This window comes from Monodelphis domestica, chromosome 1, assembly GCF_027887165.1.
Source record: "Monodelphis domestica isolate mMonDom1 chromosome 1, mMonDom1.pri, whole genome shotgun sequence".
Taxonomy (NCBI): domain Eukaryota; kingdom Metazoa; phylum Chordata; class Mammalia; order Didelphimorphia; family Didelphidae; genus Monodelphis; species Monodelphis domestica.
This window is the reverse complement of record NC_077227.1, coordinates 325,981,829-326,002,351: the sequence shown is the minus strand read 5'-3', so window position 1 is coordinate 326,002,351 and position 20,523 is coordinate 325,981,829. Positions and strand designations below refer to the sequence as shown.

At 40.2% G+C, this 20,523-nt stretch overlaps 1 protein-coding gene across 4 annotated transcripts in view; it reads left to right on the top strand.

The window, feature by feature from the left end:
• The first annotated feature begins 1,142 nt into the window (after positions 1-1,142).
• Positions 1,143-20,523, top strand: part of EML1 (EMAP like 1) — a 257,381-nt gene continuing 238,000 nt past the window's right edge. The window contains exon 1 of one of the 4 annotated variants that reach the window (XM_056811279.1): positions 1,143-1,352. In XM_056811279.1, the coding sequence (XP_056667257.1) occupies positions 1,322-1,352 (31 nt within the window). In that variant the 5' untranslated portion in view covers positions 1,143-1,321. The remainder of the gene's footprint in view (positions 1,353-20,523) is intronic. The other 3 variants (XM_056811291.1, XM_056811293.1, XM_056811294.1) reach the window with 3 other exon arrangements.

Here is a 20,523-nt window from a genome sequence, read left to right as displayed (position 1 = left end):
TGAAGGCTACTTCCAAACAGCTTATAAGGGCCAATTGTTAAAATTTTCAGTATAAGCATTTCCACTTCAGAAATCAGCAAGACTTGTTTTGCTATATTGTTGATTATCTAGCCTTAATAAAAAAAATATTAACTGTGTGTATGTATATTCCCCACCCTCACACCCCACCCCAAGAGTCTAATTGTTAAACATTTACCAGCATACCTCTGTATTGCTCTATAAACATTACATGAGTTCCACAGGAGTGCAGTAGAAATCTCAGGGAATAAAATCATCACCAGGAGACCTGGTGACTAGAAGTTAATAATAATAATAGGCATTTTATAGTACATTAAGGTTAGCAAAGCGCTTTACATCCATTATCTCATTTGAGCCTCATAACTACAGGAGGGATACCTCTCTGGTGCTCCTAAAGCAGTAACTGGGGAACTTTCATTGGAGATTTTGCAGAGATTTCTTGTGAGAGTTGAGTGGGGTCACATGACTTCTATGCTCTTGTCCCAGCCCAAGATTCTGAAATCCTGTGAAAACACTTTGATGTCATGGGGAGAGTCCTGGAAGGACATTTAGAAGTTTGGGTTTCATTTCTGACTCTGTATATAATACTGTAACTTTGAGAACATCATTTCCCTTTTGTATCTCAGTTTCCTAATCTGTAAAACATAACATAGGGGTTAATCTAAGACCACGTCTCAAGACTCTACAAGCTCTAAAACCTGTGATCGCCTTCCTAATAAGAACTTTTCTCTCCTCTGTCTCACAAGGCTCTTGTGGGGAAAAAAAAAAGCGTGTGGTCAACTTTTAACAGGACAGAATGTGAGTAATTGTTATCGTTAATGTTAGGTGCTCTAGGAATACTTGGAGGATTTCAGCAGAGAGGATCCTTCTGAGCACTTCAGAGATTTCTTAGGGAATTTAGTTCTCTGGGGAGTCCCCCCCCTCATAGTACCCTCTCCCCTTCAAAGGCCGGCGGTACTCCTTAGGACTCTTTTTCCTTTCTAGGGGATGGCCCTTCTCCCTGAGTAATGCGCCCCGGTGTCATTAAAGAGGAAACAGGGAAGGGGAGGGAGGACGACCAGCTTATCCACCAATAGCCTGCTCTTTTGGCACAAAAGCACATTCTTATCTTTCCATCCCATAATGAGAAGGCAGATGGGAATTGTTGCTTGAACTCCCTGGGCGGGGATATTTGTGGCCAGGGCAGCTGGAAACATTCAGCCTTTCCCCCTAGACTTCACTCACTGAAGAAGTTGCCTGCAGCCGGATTTTTCCCGTGATTTCTTCCCTCTCCAGCCGGGTCCTGCCCGAGACAACTTTTCACATGATGTCAGACTGTGAAGGGCTCCCAGTGGGTGAGTGCCAGGTTTATATTTACCCTGTGGCCCCCGGGCCTTCCCAGGCTCAGGTTGCAAAGTCGGACACCGAGGCTGCCTCGGGGGTCTGGGAGGTGAACTGAAGGGGGACTAAGGTGTCCCAGAAAGCAAGAGGGCACAGCGGGTGGCATAGATCTTGCAAGGATTTTTTTCTTTTTCATGGTGGGGAGAGGGGACAGTCTGTTAGTACAGGGTACAGTTCAGGCCCCGGTGCTGTCAACTGCGAGCCGGAAGAAGCTGTGAGAACCTGTTCACTGAGGGAGACGGGCTGCGTTTTGGTGGGTGCGATTGGGGTCTGATTGGGATTGTTTCATCAAGAAGGCTGGGAGCAACCTCCTGAGCAAACACCATTCTCATATTTGGGATGGTGACTCCTCAGAGCCTCCAAACTGTCATCGAAGGAAGCTTTGATTTAAACCTCTCCCCCGCTGCTAGCTGAGTGGGTACTCTATTTTGAGACTGTCTACACATTTAAAGGGGAGCAGAGAGAAGTAGCAGAATTATTTCAGGACCTTCGCCCCCAACCTAAAATGCTCAGGTTACTGAGGCAAACTTGGGGTAGGTCCATACTTTCTGTTTGTTTGTACTCGGGATTATTTCAGATAATAATGTCAATTACCTACTTTATTTTCACACATAGGAAATGGATGCTGTTGCCTTATATATTTTCTGAAATACTATAAACTCACTTTAGGGAACTCTAAGATTTATAGGACATTCCCTCTCAACAACCTTGAGTTATATAGGTAGTTTAAGTACTTTTTCTTTTTAAGTACTTAAAAAACTGGACCTATGATTTCATTGATCTAGGAAACTTCCAGTGGTGAAAATCCCTTTATTAATTTATATTGGCACTTTCTCTATACTGTGTGATAAAGGAGTTCTTCATTTGGGGTTCATAAGCTTTTAGGGAGTGATTGGATTGTTCTTATGGGGTTCATGAACTTGGTTGGAAAAAACTACAAGGTTCTTCAAATTTAATTGATTTCTTTTGTTCTATCCTTTTCCCCTCTCACATATTAAAAACAATTTACTGAGAAAAGATCCACAAATTTCCCCAGACTATCAGAGGGGCCCATAATACAAAAAAAGTTTAGAATTCCTGAATGTCTCAGAGAATTGCCTGAAAGGTTTAAGTGAATTGCCAGACCTCCCAGTCAATATATATCACAGGTGATTCCTAAACCCAGGTTTTTCCCAACATTGAGGCTAATTCTGCTAGCTAATATATCATGCTGACCCTTAGTGTAAGTACGATGAGGAAACTGTCTCAAAGAATCGTTCCTTGTTCAAGGTCAGATAGCTATCAAGTGTTGAACTTGAACCAAGATTTGAACCCAGGTCTTCTGACTCCAAGTTCAGTGCCCTTTCCTTTTACCTCCATGATGACAAAAGGGAAAGTTTTCATATTATACCAAAGAACCCCCTAAAAGGGCCCAAAATGGAAAAGGGACATGGAAAGGGACATCGGAGGACAAATGGTCTTCTAGCCTCCAGAGGTGAGAACTCAGTTCATTATCTCTCAAAGTATCTCAATCCATTTTTAGATATTTTGTTTGTTAGAAAACATGTCCTTATTTTAAGCTGAAATCTGGCCTGTGTTAGTCCTAGTTCTATCTCCAGGGAACAAGAAGAATAAACTAAATCCTTCTTTCAGGGAACATCCTTTCAAATACCTGATATCATGCTCTCTTTATCAAATCTTCTTTATTTCAAGTCCAATCATCCTTGAATCATTGAACCAGTGACTCTGTTCCTAAGGAACCATGCTCACCTCAGGAACACTTTATAGGGGTTTGCCCTGCCAGCATCCTTCTTTTAGAACGTACAGTAGATACACTTAGTACAGCTGTAAGACAGAGTGACAGAGACAGGTTGCTTGTGTTAAGCCCCAGAACAACTACAAAAAACAAACCCAATCACACCAGCGTCATGGCACTGCTGAGAGCCAGTCTGCTCTCACTCTAGGAACTGATCGATATCATTGTATTAAGAATGAGAAATTGTTCAGACAGGCCCTTTTCGGCTTTATCTCTCAGCCAGCTGACCTAGCAAAGGGGAACGCTCTTGTCTTTTACAGGAGACTTGGCTTGGGGCTTCAGTGACTCTGGGCTCTTGCTAATAAGCACTATGTTGAGAAGGATATTTCAGGAGTCCTGGACAATATTTAGCCTGCATCTGATATGAATAATGAAATGGATATCAAGTGTGGGCAGCATCATATACCCAGTCCAGCAGCTCCATGCTTCTCTGATCTGTTCAAACAGAGGGACTGAAGAGGATGGTGGGGTGCCCTTTTGGCATTATACCAGAGTATAATGCACAGAATGGTGCCTTAGGACCTGAGACCTTTCTGTTATTCCTGGTCTTGTCTCAAACTTGCTATATGATGCTGGGCAACTCATTCCTATTTCTGGACCTTGGTTTCCCAACTAATAAAATGGGGGAGTTGAGCCAGAGGACCTTTCTAACCTTAATACAGAGCATCTCAAGCCAGTAAAAAAAATGACTTAAAACTGCCCTAAGACTTTGGGGACACATTGGTATTCTGTAGTTGTATAATTTAAACTGATTTCTATTGTAGACACACCCTATTCACAGAGAGACTTATTTATTTTTATTAAAGGGGGAAACATTACAAAAGAAATAAATGTCTCCAAGTATGTTGTCTAATGCTCAGTGTTTCAAAGAACTCCACTGGAGGAAAAAATAATTGGTTCCTGGGAGGGTTGTCATATGAAGCACAATTTTTTGCTGGATTTATCTAATTATTAAAGGAGTCTTTTCCTCATCACAGGACTGTGGTGGGGGGGGGGGGAAAGATTGCCTTTCCTACTGGTCATTTGATTTTATCTCTCCCAATCATTGTGAGCCTTTAAAAAAATGTAGTGCCTTGGTTAGTCTGATGGAAAGACAGATGAGCTCAAAGGTACCAACCCAACAGGAGGGAAGACCACTCACTGAGTTTTGATGCATTTGATGAAATAGCATGACTAATATCATGAGGAAACTAGCACTATATTTCTAGTAAGAAACGTGTGTAGATAGAGAATCCACTTTGAAATGTATGCATAAAATGAACATTCACAGAATAAGAAAATTGTGTATTTGGAAGGGAATGATCAGTAGGGAGCATCTCTTTTATGAAGGACCTGCTGTGTGAATGTCCCTGTGCTAGACACAGGATGGGATACAAAGTTTATATCATAAGGCATTTTTCCTGACCCTAGTGGTTTACTATGGACTAGATCATTTTCCATTAAAACAAGAGAACCTTTGACTTAGGAGTCAGGAACCCTGAGCCCAGTTCTTCATATTCTTCCCCTTAACCATTGTGGGTCCTTGGGTAAATCACTTTGCCTCTGGCTTCCAGTGACCTCCTGTATAAAATGAAAGGGGTGACCTAGATGACCTCTAAGCACATCCTGGTCTGACATTCTATGTTCATCTGACATTCTAAGGTTTCATGTCTCCGGTGGTCCATGATTGTAATTTATTCTGTTAAAGTAATATAAAGGGGAGGGATACCTATGGTAGAAGTAACTTTCCCATTAATAGCAAATGAACAACTCATGATTCAATTACATGAGGACTTCAGATTGATTGGCTAAATGACATCTTCTCTGTCAAGTTAGTAACATTTATGAACACATCAAATGAAGTAATTTATCAACCCAAATGTAAGGAGAGATGTTTACATTTTTAACTATAGAAAAGACTTAGTAAGTTGGTAATGCCTTTTTTCCTTGGTGTTTTTTTTTTCTGCCTAGATCTTTACCTAATGTTGGTCCAAGAATTATTGTGTGTCAATCTGGGTACTTCTTGGTTTCTGAATGATGGAAAGAACCTGAAATAGGAACCTGAGGAGAAACAAAGGCCAGGCAGAATCAGAGCAAGTCATGAATGGAAGAGAATTCAGAGATCCTTTTGTCTAGTGGTTGTAAAACTTTTGGTGTCAGAACCCCTTTACAATCTCCACCCCTACCCCCCAAATGAAAATATTTTAGGATTGATATTAAGTGGGGCAGTTAGGCAGTTCAATATATAAAGTCAAGCCTTGAGATGGAAGGTCCTGGGTTTAAATCTGGCTTCAGATACTTCCAGCTGTGTGATCCTGGGCAAGTCACTCAAAACCACTTACATAAGCCTTACCACTCTTCTCTCTTGGAATGGACACTTAGTAGGGGTTTAAGAATTGCTACTAAGTATCTATTCCAAGGCAGAATGGGAGTTAAGTGACTTGCCTGGGGTCACACAGTTAGGAAGTATCTGAGGCCACATTTGAACCCAGAACTTCCCTTTTCCAGGCTGGGTCTATCCACTGAGCTGCCTAGTTGCCTACTCCCCTTTACAATCTTACAAATGATTGAGGATAATTCCTTAAAGAGGTTTTGTTTATGTGGATTGTATCTTCTAATATTTACTATGTTAGAAATTAAAGCCCCCTTTTTAAATGAGAAAAATAGTTTTGAACTCATCAATCACTTGGAAGGATCTTGGAAACCCATAGGAGTTCCCCAGTTCATACTTTGAGAATCAGTGCTATGGTTTAATCCCTGCTTTTTCATTTTTAAGGTAAAGGACCTGAGGCCATGAAATGGAAAATGATTTGCCAAAGTCATGCCAATAATTAGGAAAAGAGTCAGGACTTGAGGCTGGTTTCTTGATTCTTAGACTTAACCATTTTTTCCATCAGGGTTTAATGGAAAGAGCCATCTCTTGGAAATCAGGACACCTAGGCTTTGGTCCTAGGTGCTGCCACTTAATAATCATGCAATTTTTTAAAAAAAACCCTTAACTTCCATCTTGGAGTCAATACTGTGTATTGGCTCCAAGGCTAGGCAATAGGGGTCAAGTGATTTGCCCAGGGTCACACAGCTGGGAAGTGTCTGAGGCCAGATTTGAACCTAGTGACCTCCCATCTCTAGGCCTGGCTCTCAATCCACTGAGCCACCCAGCTGCCCCCTATAATGATGCAGTTTTAGTTTAGTTACTTCCCATCATTGAGCCTCAGTTTCTTCATCTGTGCAGTGAGGAAATGCCCTCATCTAGTTCTGCTATTCTATGACCTAAATCAGACTCCTTGCTCTACCACTTTCTAATTGAATAATTAAGAAAGGCACTTTGTGCACTTGCCTTAGACTTTTTTCTTTGAAAATGGGGATGCTACTACTTATTGGTTATTGTGAAGATTAAATGATATAATGGATAGAAAGAACTTTGTAAATGTAAGAAGTTGTATGAATATAAATTATTGATTATTATTAATATTTTATTCCCCTGCTTTCTTTCAACATTTATGTTTAGAAACATAGAGAGGATGTTAAAAGGGAGCACTTGGTTTGAAGTTAAATGACTATTTTGTGACACCTAATAACTGTGACCCCTTACTTGGAAGATCATTTGACCTCTCAGCCTGTTATGTCTATATAAAAGGAAACAACAATATATAGTTGGAAGAAATATACTTTTTAAGCCCTAAAAGCACCATAGATAGCATTATAGCCCTAATGTACTCAATCTACATCTGTTGCAGAGATGAAAGCGGGTCAAATTCTTGTCAGGAGGTTTTAATTTAATGCCACTCTTTTCCCACTAGTATAGGTGAATGTCAACCCAGCCATCCCTGAAGGCTGCTTTGTGTCTGTTTCTTGCTAGAAAATATTGACAGACTGTTTCACTCCATCAGAAATAGCTACATAGATTTCCTGTCATTCCTACATGTGGATAAAAGCAAAACGTATCAATTATTTAAATCCTCTCCTGACAAGGGATATTTTCCTTTTGTCAGAGAAGGAAAGGGAAGAGAATTAGAGAGATGGGGTGGTTTAGTCTTACTCTTCTATCTCATCTGGCACATGAGGTAAAGTGAGGTATGAAAGATTCTACAGTAGATTTTCTCACTATCACCTTTGATTTAGGATCTACCTGGGAAGAGACAACACTACACACTAATTCTAAACAGTCAAAGGGAGAAGGAGACTAATATGAGTTTCTGACCCTGTTTGGATATGAACTATAATGATCTGTAATAGTCTGGTTTCTCCTTGATAAATCTTAGAAGTCAATTTTGATTAAGACTATAGTTGGAAGTTGGCTGGTCCATGGGATTCAAACATAAGAAATTCTTTTTGCCCTCTCTTTTTTTCTTATTATTTTATTTAGTGAAAATTGTGGTTTAAAAAAATGAAACATGATGTCAGAATCTTAAAGCTGGAAGAAGCCTCACTTACAGATTATCTAACTCCATGTCTTTATGAATGAGAAAACTGAAGTGCCTAGAGAAGGAAGGGTTCAAGGTCACATAGTGAGTTACTGACAACCTGACCCAAACCAAGGATATTTCTGCTATAGAAAGCTTTTGTTTTCTCTGAAAGAAAAGCAGAACTCCCTGGAAAGGAGCAACAGTAGCAAAAATGTAAATAGTCCTATATACCCTAGATAGTGCTAGTTTCTAGAATCTTCCCATGAGGTTCAGTTTAAATCAGAATAGAATTTGGCTATAACATTCCTGGCCATTGTCAATTGTGGATTTAATGTAGGAGGTGATCTGTGAATTCTTTCAATCTCTACTTTACCCTCCTGTTCAAGAATATCAGAGCAGTTTTCTTGGATAATTTCCTATAGAATGATGTCAAGGATTTTTCTTTGGTCATGTTTTTCTGGTAGTCCAATAATTCTTAAATTGTCTCTCCTGTATCTATTTTTCAGGTCTGTTGTTTTATCAATGAGGTGTTTCATATTTTCCTCATTTTTTTTCAATTTTTTCAATTTTGTTTTATAGACTCTTGCTGCTTTGTGAAGTCACTAGTTTCTAGTTGTTCAATTCTAATTACTAAAGACTGAATTTCATCCTTGGCTTTTTGATCATCCTTTTCTTTTTGATCTGTTTTTCTTTGTAGGTCATTATTTTTATTTTTTACTGTCTTTGCTTTGTTTTTGAGCTTGTCAATTTTGGCTTTAAAGACACTATTTTCTTGTTTTAGTTTATGTGCCTCTGTTTCCAGATGACCTATTTTGCTTTTAAAGTTCTTTTTCCATTTTTTTTCAGCCTCTCTTAATTGTTTTTTGAATTGTGTTTTGAGTTCTCCCAAAACCTGGGTCCAATTCGCTGGAGTTCCTGAGTTTTTGCTTGGTGTTCCTTGGTCCACCTCTGTTCCATTTGTTCTTTGTTCATTACTTGAATAGAAGTTGTTGATCATAATGTCTTTTTTCTTTTTCTGTTGTTTGCTCATATTTTTTCCTTCTTTCCCCCTCCTTAATGACTGTATTCTTGCTCCTCTCTTTATTTGCTAGATCTGTGAGTTTGGACTTTTCTGCTGGGAAGTGGCTTCTCTGCTCAATTGATAAACTAGATTAGGATGATGGAGCTGACCATTTGTATTGATGTGCCCTGAGGCCAGATCTTCCCTAGCTGTCAGCAGAGGTTGAAGGTGAAAGTAAGGGTGTGGAGACTGAAGGAAGTTACCCTTGGTTCTCCTCTCTATTCCTTTCTTTCAGCCACCTCCATGCCATCTGCCCCTTGAGAGCCCTGAGCTTCCCATGGTGATACTAAGGTACTCTGTTGCAATTGTAGCCTTTGCCCTGGGATCCCAGTCAGTCAGATTCCTAGCAAGGGTTTCACCTCAATAGGTAGGGGAGGGGCGTTAGATCTTTCCCTTATACCCAAGAATTCAACATTATCTGCATTCCTTGCTGATGGGATTGAGCAGGAGAGACTGGTGGCTTTGTCTAGCTGTTGAGCCTGGCTCTCTGTCCACTCTGCACCCTTGCTCCTCTAGCTTTCTGCCAGCTCTGGGAGACTGAGCTCCTCTGCCCTCTGGAAGCTCCTTTTCTGCACTATTGATAAACTGGATTAAGCCAATTGAGCTCATCTGCAGAGCTGAATGTTTCCTGAGGCCAAAATGTTCTGAGGCAGGGGCCCAAGATGTAGGCATGGTGGCTGAAAGCTGTGACCAGCCTGCCCTCTTCTCTGCTTCTCTCCTTCAGTTTCCTCCTTGCCAGGTGTGGTCAGAGTCCTGAGCTTCACATAGTTGTGATAGCATGGCACTCCGTCCTGGTTGGAGTCTTCACCCTGAGATCCCACCTACTGCGTGAATTTCAGTGCAGTGGATGGGGGAGGGGTCCTGGGACCTTCCCTATTTCTTTCCTTTAAACAAGAGAATTCAACCTTCTCTGTGTACCTTTTAAATTGAATCAAGCAGGAGGGTCCCTCAGCTCTGTCTTCTTGTTGGATTTGGTTTTATGTCCCCCTTGAAGCACTCTGTTTTTGAATAGTGTAGAAGGGTTTTCACAAAGGAATCCACTTTTACTGCTTCTAAGCCACCATTTTGACTTCTCCCCACTAAATCAGAGTAGAGAAGAGAGAGAGATGAAAGGATTTGGGGGAGAAAAAAAGGGCTACTAGTTAGGAGATTGGAAGTATCAAAGATGATTTCAGAGAATGGTAGATTTAGAGTTGTAAGGAACCTTAGGGGCCATGTAATTCAACCCCTTCATTTTACAGATGAGGAAATTATTCCTGGAATGGTTTGCCATTTCCTTCTCCATCTCTTCTCCAGTGCTAAAGGTCAAGATCCTGTTACCTTAGGGTAGGTAACACCTACAGTGAGTTAGTAGGGAGTGTTACTTGATTCTTTATCGACTCTAGGAATTTTGTACATTGGGCTGAGGGGGAAGGGAGTAGGAGTTCAGTTCTAGCATGATATTATGTCTTTCTACAGTTTTTATATATTTTGAGGTTCTTAAATTTTTTGTTGGCATGGATCCCTTTGGAGTCTGGTAAAGCCTTTGATCCTCTTCTCAGAATTACGTTTTTAAGTGAAAAAGATAAAAAACTCAGGATTACAAAGTAAACTAATTATATCGAATTATGGTTATCAGAATATTTTTCAAATCACAAGTTCCTGGGCCTCAGAGTAAGAATCTTTCATCTATGGGGAGTTGGGACACACTGGGTATCTTGGTCAAAGGTCACACAGGTAGTAAGTAGAAAAACTAAAATACTCCATTCAAGCTCTCTGATACCACACTACAATCATGCCACTTGCCTCCCACAACTCTGTATTTGTTGTACCTGCTTCCCCAGCAACTGGGACAAAAAGGAAAGTGAAAGCCAGAACATGTTAAGTATCAGTGGAAGGACCTAGGGAGGTTTAGGCTGAAGAAGATCTACAACTTCAAATACAGGATCAGAGGGTTTAGAACTGAAAGCATATTTAGAGGTGCTCTGTTCTGACTGGATTTATTTTATAAGACTCAGAGTAGACTTGTCTGAGACTACCGGGGCAGCTAGATAGCATAATGGACAGAGTACTGGCCCTGGAATCAGGAGGACCTGAGGTCAAAAGTGACTTCAGACACTAGTTGTGTGATCCTGGACAAGTCACTTAACCCTGTTTGCCTCAGCTTTCTCGTCTGTAAAATGAGCTGGAGAAGGAAATGGCAAACTACTCCAGAATCTTTGACAAGAAAACCTCAAATAGAAGACTACTCAGAGAGTAAACAATAGAACTTAAATTTGAACACAGCCTCCTGATTCCAAATCTCATATTTACTCTTTCCACTGGGCCAGTGCCTCCCTCAAGAGCCATTATGTGCAAAAGAATCATTCTCTTGTCCCAGGGAACAGGATTAAGACCAATAAGAAATGTTCCTGAAACAAAAGGAAGCACATTATCACAATCAGAAGAAATGGATTGGACACGGAGGGACAATGCAGTGTATCAGGAACCAGGAGAAGACCTGGGCAGGAATCCTGGTTCAAATATCTCTTAGCTGTGACTAGGGACAAATAAAAAATGGACTTCTCTGAACTTCATTTTCCTCACCTGTAAAATGGAGATGATATTATCTATACTGCCTACCAATTGTCTTGGGAGGAAAACAATTTGCAAATCCTAAAATACTGTAAAAAAAATGTGAGTTCTTATTCTTTTATTCTCACCCTCTCCCAAGATTGTGAGATACTATTCCCTTGGATCACTGCCAGAACAAAGGCCTCAGCAATGAAGATTCAGAACAGAAAGAATTCAACCCTCTCTAAAGTGTTACTAGAGGCAGGAGGGGCTGGCTTAGTTCCTCTTGGGACACTCCTACCACAAAGTGGACAAGCTGTCAGTTTGTGATTCCCTATGCTCCCTCTCCCCTCCCATCTTGTTTCTTGGTCCATTTTTTTTAAAATGAAAAATCCCTTACTTTCCATCTTAGAATTAATACTGTATATTGGTTCCAAGGCAGAAGAGTGGTAAGGGATAGTTAAGTGACTTGCCCAGGGTCACACAGCTAGGAAGTATCTAAGACCACATTTGAACCCAGGTCCTCCTGTCCCTGGGTCTGTCTTTCTATACACTCACTGAGCCACCTAGGTGCCCCCTTGATCCAATCTTAATTCTCCAGAGCTTGTATCTCTTTTCTTGTTCCTGGCTTCCTAATTCTGTCACAGCTCCTTGTAATTCAGAAATTCCCCTAACCCTCTCCCCCTTATTTCTTCTTCACCTGATCTTTGGTTTATGCTCCCTTGAATTCCAGCTTCAACCTTACCCCCTTTCTTCAGTAAGGAATTATGTGCCTTCCTCCCCTCCCAACCCCCCAACTCCAATGATTGCTCTAATCATCAGCTGGATGAGTGAAATATTCCTCTGACCAGCTGGCTGCTGGAAAGGATGGCTGTATTGTCCAGGCCTTTGACATATAGCACTTAGCAACTCTAATGTACCTTGACAATATAAAGCTTCATCATCGTTAATCACAAGAGAGATCCATGCTCCTGCTTGAAGTGCTTTCTGCATGAGCCAATTGGAGAGCTGGCTAATGGGCTGGTTTTTAGTAAGAGGCACTAAGGCAGCTCTCAATATTTATTGAGGGCTCACCCTGATTAAGGCACCACAGGGAAAAGGCAAGCACTTAACTCTGTTTCTGACAGGCCCAGAGTGAGGTATTTTCTCAGTGGACCTGAGTGACTTTGGAGAAGTCATTTCACTCCTATGGATGTTAATTTCCTCATCTGTCCAATAAGGAGGCTGGACTGAACAATCTCTAAGGTACCTTCCAGCTCAAAATCGAGTGATTCCTATAAGCCTCTCTCCCCAAGGTGGGAGGAACTATCAGAGTCACTATGACATGTTGAAAACCATATTTAACTGGGATGTTAAAATTTGGGCTCTGGCTAAGCCACTAATTTGCTGTGAGACTTCAGGCCAGTCACAACTTCTGATCTCAATTTCCTAATCTATAAGATGGGAGCAACAATATTTGTACCGTCCAGAGAAAAAAACTATTGGAGTCGTCCTTCACATCAGTATATTTATAGTTTTATTTTGGGGTTTTGGTTATACATGTTTTCTCCCACCAAAATGGAAGTATGCTTTGCATGACAATAAAAATAAAAAAAATTTAAAAACCCATATTTGTACCCCGTAACTCTCAGGTTTATGAAAGAGGAAAAACACTTTGGGTTTTTTATGTTTTATCTTTGTTTTATTTTAATAACAAATTTCCACATAAGTTTTCCAAAGCTTTATGATTCACGCTGTCTCCCTCCCTTATTTCCTCCCTGCTGCTGGATTTGACAAGCAATTCAATCTGGGTCATACATGTATTATCACGCAAAACATATTTCCATATTATTCATTTTCATAAGTGAATTATCTTATAAAACCAAAACACCAAAACATATACCCAAATAAACGAGTAATAAATCACATGTTTTTCTTCTGTGCTTCCAGTCCAATGGTTCTTTCTCTGGAGGTTGATAGCATTCTTTCTCATAAGTCCCTCAGAATTGTCCCAGATTACTGTATTGCTATTAGTAACAAAGTCTATCACAGTTGATCATCCTACAATATTGCTGTTATTGTGTATAATGTTTTCTTGGTTCTGCTTATTTCACTCTGCATCAGTTCCTGTAGGTCTGGGAAAGCACTTTGTGATATGCAAAATACTATTTAAATATGGGGCAGCTAGCTAGGTGTTCAAGGGATAGAGCTCAGGGTCAGAAAGACTTGAGTTCAAATGTGATCTTAATCACTTATTAGTTATGTGCCCCAGACAAATCACTTTACTTTGCTGGCCTCAGGTTCCTCATTTATCAAATAAGCCGGAGAAGAAATCTTTGCCAAGAAAAGCCCAAATGGGGCCAGGAAGAGTCAGACACAACTGAGAAAGCGACTGAACAACAACAATGTAAAATCTGACCTGCTTTCTGTCTTCCCTGCTGGGAGAAAGCAAGAGAACCCGATTGAAAGAGCCCGGGAATGGGAGTCAGGAGAACTGTGTGGTCTTGGCGAGGCTAGTTCCCTTCTCTGGGCTGCTTTCTAATATTAAAATAGAGTAAATAATACTCATCCTTCTCCCACAGGCTGCTGCAATGATTGGAATACATGCCTACTGTGGGTATCTTGTCATCTGCCCTGTAGCCAGTGCTGTTACTCCACACCCTTTCTGCCACTCCCCACTGCCACCCTTCCCTCCAAACCCTAGCCTCAGCCTTCCACATCTTACTCTTTTGGGGGGAATTATAATCACATGGGGAATTGGGCTCCTGGAGCACCATTGCTATGGGAAAGGACACATCATTCTACTGCCCAATATTTCTACTCCTCAGACCAAAAGTAAGGCTACCACTCCTCTATCTACGTCACATTTCCCTATTAGAATAGAAGATCCTTAAGGGCAGGGACTGACTCACTTTTTTATTTATATCCTCACTGCTTTGCAGCTGTGCCTGGTATGATCATTCAGAAGAGAACTTTACAAAGCAAGGACTCTGAACCTCTTTTGTGTCGTAGACCTCGTTGGCAAATTGGTGAAGTCTATGGACCCCTTCTCAGAATGTTGCTGTTTTTAAAATAAAATATCTATGATTATTAAAAAAAAACTAGTTATATTAAAATACAACATCCATTTTATTTTTTAAATCTTTGGACCCCAGGTTAAGGACTCCTGCTTTTAAAGCCATCGGATTTGGAATCCTTAAATCCTAGAACACACACTATCAGAACTAAAAGGGGCCTCAGAATCTCAGAACACAGAATATTGGAACTAGATGGGACCTCAGAATCAGAACAGTGGCCATTCTAGCAAGCGTCTCCTTCCCCCAATCTCAATCATTTATTGTTACTGGATGATATGATAAAATGTCCTGAGTTCCTTGTTGTGGTTGATGCTGTGAGTCAGAGCTGGCTGGCTCTGAATCAATAAGGTTAGGAGTCTTAGGAAAAAGCAGACTCCAGAGGTGCCGTGCCCAGAGGGCTCCAGAGGGAGGCTCCTGAGCACAGTGAAAAAAGTGCCCTCCACAGCTAGCTAGTGCTTTGCAGGGAGAGTCGGAACCAGCTGCCCCCACCCCCACAGGACAAAGCCAGGAGCCATGCCAGCAGTCATCCCATAAGTCTTAGCTAAACTGCCAGGCACAGAATTTGCAACGGTGAATGACCTCATTTCTGAATAAACATTTCAGATCAGAAGATTTTAAATCTACAAGAGATCTTCGAAAAGCATCCAAATAGGACCTTCTCTTTCTAATGTGAAGAAACTGACTAACTGCTGTTCACAGAGGCAGCATCTAGCCAATGGCTTTCTGATTCCAAACCAGCACTCTTTCTACTACATCAAGAATTCTCAGCCTGTGTGTGTGTGTGTGTGTGTGTGTGTGTGTGTGTGTGTGTGTGACCTACTCCTTTGCAGTCAGATGAAGCTTGTGGACTCCTTTTCAGAATAATACTTCTTAGGGTAAAAAATGAAATAGATTGGATTACAAAGGACACCAGTTACATTGAAATAAAGATGTATTTTTCCCACCCAAGTTCATAGACCCTATGAAATCTACCTGTGAATCTATGGACCCCACATTGTCACTGGTTGGAGGTAGCTGGGTGGCTCTTTTGATTGAGAGCCAAGCCTAGAGAGGGAAGGTCCTGGATCCAAACTTGACCTCAATCACTTCCTAACTGTGTGATCCTAGGCAATCATTTAACCCCCATTGCCTAGCCCTTTCCACTTTTCTGATTTTGTCCTGTGGGCAATCCTCCCTTTTGTGCAGATTATAACCTATCTGGGTTTTATTTGCCTTTAATGTTAGTTCTTGAATATAAGTAATATGTGACTTACACCCAGAATATAACTTTCCATTGATTGTAGTATTTTATGATTTACAGTCAATAGCATCACCAAGAGAATATTGTTGCTAAAAAAATGTTCTTTAGTGAAAGAAAGCAGCCTGGAATCAATAAAAGTATGGTGCAGTTTCACAAATGTGAATTAAGCTACCCTCATCTTCTTACTCGATTGATATGGTAGAGGTCTGAGTGGTCATTTGGCTAATGTATGATGCTACTAACATGAAAGGTGTTAGTTTAACCTCCATAAAAGCCAAAGAAGTCCATGTTTTAACAGAGGTAATGTATTTTAAAATTGTATCTTTGACACAACTAACTTTGTAAACCAATTAATTTTTTAAAGCATTCATTAAGTGCTTATCAGGGCCAGGCACTGTGTTAAGTTCTAAGAATATAAATACAAAAATAAAGGCAGTTCATAAACTCAAGGAACTTACAGTTGAATAAAGGAAGAGAGTATATATAAGGGATTGATGGCTGAGAAGGGAAGTTTCTGCCCAGGAAATTTCAGTGGTGGTGAATGGAATCATGGAACAATGCGTTTGTGTGACCTTTTCAATAATAGTAATGTTGATTTGGCTACTCTTCCCAAAATAAGAAGAAAGTGGGGAAGGGTGGAGAATTTGGAGAAAGGATGTGGGCAGCAACATAGCATGAAGAACATCAGAGAGCATCAGCATGGCTCTGGGTTTGGCTAGTGATGGATAACTCCCATGAAACAGAGGGCAGAGCTCTCATGGGGGAGCTGTAAAGCCAAGTAGAAGGAAGGAGATATGACAAGGAGATGTCTAGAAAGCATCTTCAATGTGGATGTGAGGATAGCATGCAATGTTCTGAGTAATGCCATCCATGAATAGTAATATCTGAAGGACATCCCCACCTATAAGAAATCCTTTGTTCATCATGGACAGCCTCCATAACTGTCCAACATTTTTAGCAGGCCTATATAGTTTGTGTGCCAGCTCAAACTAGTGCTGTCTGACTTGGAGTAATAGTTGGGAGGTATTTTCTGGTAAATGTACCCCATGTAGATTGAGCCTCCATTCCTGTTAGAAACTGAATACTTCTAAAGTCAACTTGGTTCTAGATATTTAGATATTATTATATTATTGGAAACCTAGGAAAACCAAACTATAGAAACAGCAAGAGAATTTAGTTGGGGGGCAGGGCTACTAAGTAGTTCAGTGGACTGAGAGCCAGGCCTAGAGATGGGAGGTCCTGGATCAAATCTGACCTCAGACACTTCCCAGCTGTGTGGCCCTGGGCAAGTCACTTAGCCCCCATTGCCTACCCCTTACTGCTCTTCTGCCTTGGAACCAGTATACAGTATTGATTTTAAGATGGAAGGTAAGAGCCAAAAAAAAAAATAATTTAATTGGGCAGAGAAGGAAATAAGCAAAAAATCATTCTCAGCAACCATTTCCCATATGAAAACATACCCACTCTCCTATTTCCTGTTACAGTCAGAGGAAGAAGCTTCTCTTCTACCCTAGAATAATGTAGAATAATGTAGGCAATTCCTTTAAGGATCTCACTTTAGATCAACTCCATCAAAAACTAGTCCTTGTAGGGGCAGCTAAGTGGCTCAGTAGGTAGAGAGCCAGGCCTAAAGATGGGAGTTCCTAGATTCAAATTTGACCTAGACATTTCCTATGGTCCTGGACAAGTCATTTACTCCCCATTGCCTAGCCCTTACCACTCTTTTGCCTTAGGACTGTAAGGGGTAAATTTAGGGGTTTTTGACCAATATATTATACTAATGGTCACCAAGGATTCAAATCCCAATAAATATACTCAAATCAGTTTGGAAATTTTATGGTGGTTTAATTAATATAGAGGGAAGGAATTAAGAAGAAGAAGAAGAGAGAGAAAGGGGTATAAGGTTTCTCCGGCCTAGCCTAAGTTCAGAGACCTCAGCCATGAGGCCTCCTCCAAGATTTAATCTAGCTAGGCTTCCAGCCACAAGTCCACCTCTGAGATAAGGGGCCTCCTAGGAGGATTGGGTTTTAGGAAAGGTAAGGGAAAAAAAGGAATCAGCCTAAACTCCAAGAGAGCTCAGGGAAGATGCCTCACCTGACCCATGCTATTGAGTTTCTCCCAGTCACCGCATCAAGGATGCTCACCGCCAAACCCAGATGAGAGCTGCAGGCATGCCAAGATGCCAAGATACCAAGATGCCCAACACGCTGCCACCAGCTACACCACTGCCAAACCCAACATCTTCGAGAGACCCAGAGCTTAATGCCTCTACCACCAAAGAGCCAAGCAAGAGGAAGTGATGCAAATAGACTTTTTTTTTAATATTACTTCCTGCATCTCACATATACCAATGGTAGCTTAAGCTTGACTTAGGACAGCCTAGGGGGTCTGTCAGTTGTTTCTTATTTGTCACTTGCTAGCACATGTCTGTCGTAGGCCATCCTTCGCAACACTTAATCCTTAAGTAGGGGTGTAGACTTTCCTATTTGTTAGGATTTTTAAAATTAATCAGGGCATAGAAAATCTAAAATTCACAGAACCAATATGTAGTATTGGTTCTAAAAGAGAAGGTAAAGAAGGAAGGAAGAAGGAAGGAAGGAAGGAAGGAAGGAAGGAAGGAAGGAAGGAAGGAAGGAAGGAAGGAAGGAAGGAAGGAAGGAAGGAAGGAAGGAAGGAAGAGGATTATATAAAATGTTTTCTAGATATGAAGGCTATTGGAAGCCAAGGACAGGAGATGGAAAAGGGCAGAAAGTGGACAGATTTGCAGAATAATCCAGTTAGACTCAAATGTATGTGTATAGCTATATACATATATGTGGGTGTATAACCTATAAATATATATACACAAATATATACAATATATGTGTATGTACAAAATGTAGGTATAAAATATGCCTATATGTGTATGCATGTATATATACATGTATATGTGTTTAAGTATATGTGTGTATTAGTTTTAGAAAATCAGATTTTCATAAAGGACTTGCTTAAAGTAGGGCTTAGCTATATGTTAGTGATTAATTTTGGATGTCTTTTAAAATGTCATTTGCAAGTGCACATTTTTCTAAAACAGTGATGTTAGGTAATGGTTTAACAAAAATCTAATTAGCACCATCTCAAGTGTAATTGATAATTTGGAGTTGCCAAGTATATGAAGCAAGTAATGACAAGATTCAAATCTATTCCCCATAGGAGAAGGAAGGAAAAGCAGAGGTTAGTGTGGGAAAGAAGTGGAAATTGAGAGGATGCTTATCAATTAGGGAATGGCTAGACAACCTGTAGCAAATGACTGATGGAATACTATTATGCCATTAGGAAATGGCAAGCAAGTTTATTTTTAAAAAACATGGAAAGACCTGCTTGAAGGTATTATATATAACAATGGAATATTGTTTGAAAAATGACTTATGTATGTCCACCTGCAGAGAACTGATAAATAGAAACAAGCAAACAGTTTTATATCTACAGATATCTTTTTGTCAAATGATGCCTTCTCTAGTGTGGAGAGAGGTGGAAGGGAGGGAGATACTTAGGAATTTGAATATAGCCAACCAACAAATACATAGATTTAAAAATAAAACAAAACAGAGACTGGAAACACAGTGGAGGGGAAGAATAAGTAGACCACAGTAAATAGTAAGGAATATATTTCAAAAGCTCTTAAATTAAAGGGTCCAGTTCAGGCTGTGGCTTTTCCAGAATGAGAACAAGCCCCTCAGGTTTCATTATTGTGCTTTCAGTTGTCAGTAGATGTTAGTGATAGAATTTAAGGCAGCCTACAATGTATATCCTACAATTCCTGTATGACATATCTGTGAGAAACTCACATTGGTCAAAGGAACTAATCTGAATTTGATTCCTCTCACTTAGCTCTCTGTTCTTTTTATTCACAGCTTAGTAGACTTTTTTCTAACTTGTTCTGTTCTTAAGACTTAATCCCTTACATCCATCCACTTTCTCAGTTACCTCCCTGCTGTGGCCTATATATCTCCAAGAACTGAGGACAAGGATGCCTGCCGAAAACATCTGTTAAATCCAACTTAAGAATGAAATAAGCAGAACCAGGAGAACATTACACACAGTAACTGAAATATTGAGGAACCACCAAATGTGATAGATTTTGCTACTAACAGCAATATAATGATCCAGGACAATTCTGAGGTTCTTATGACAAAGAATGCTGTCCACCTCCAGAGAAAGAACTGCTGGAGTCCGAATGCGATGAAAGCATGTTATCACTTGTTTATATGGATATGTGATTTAGGGTTTGGGTTTTAAAAGATTATTCAATTACAAAATTTAATAATATGGAAATAGGTTTTGATATACATGTATGACCCAGTAAAATTGCTTTTCAACTCTGGGAGGGAGGAGGGAACAAGGGAGGGAGACAGCATGGATGCTATAACTTTGAAAAACTTATGTGTAAATTTGTTAGGGGAATAAAATAAAGATAAAATTTTAAAAAATAAAATTGCTATATTAAGAAAATAAATTCAACTTAAGGGCTGATTCACTCACGTAAAATGGACAAGGGCAGTTAGGTAATGCAGTGTGAGCATTGGGCCTGAGGTCAAGAAGACCCAAGTTCCAATTTAATCTCATATATTTATTAGCTGTGTGACCTTAGGCAAGTCATTTAACTTCTCTCTGACTCAGTTTCCTCAACTGTAAAATGTGGATCATAACAACATCCATGTCACAAGGTTGCTGTGAGAGGCAAATGAAATACAGTGATCCCTCACCTATCGCAGGAGTTACATTCCAGAGACCTCCACAATAGGTGAAAATCCTCAAAGTAGCAGCATTATATTTATTTTATTGTTTACATATATATTTTAATGCTTTATAAACCCTTCTCACTTTCCTATAAACCTCTCCCACACTCTTATTAACCTACAGTCACTGAGCTAATCAGCACCTAGGATACAGAACACAGTGCTATGGTTGGTCTCCTTTCATTCCATCAGCCAATAGTGTGCCATGTACAATCTCACTTTGGCAAACTTGCACAAGTGGTAGTGGCGTACTGTATTTCCATTGTGTACAGTACAGTA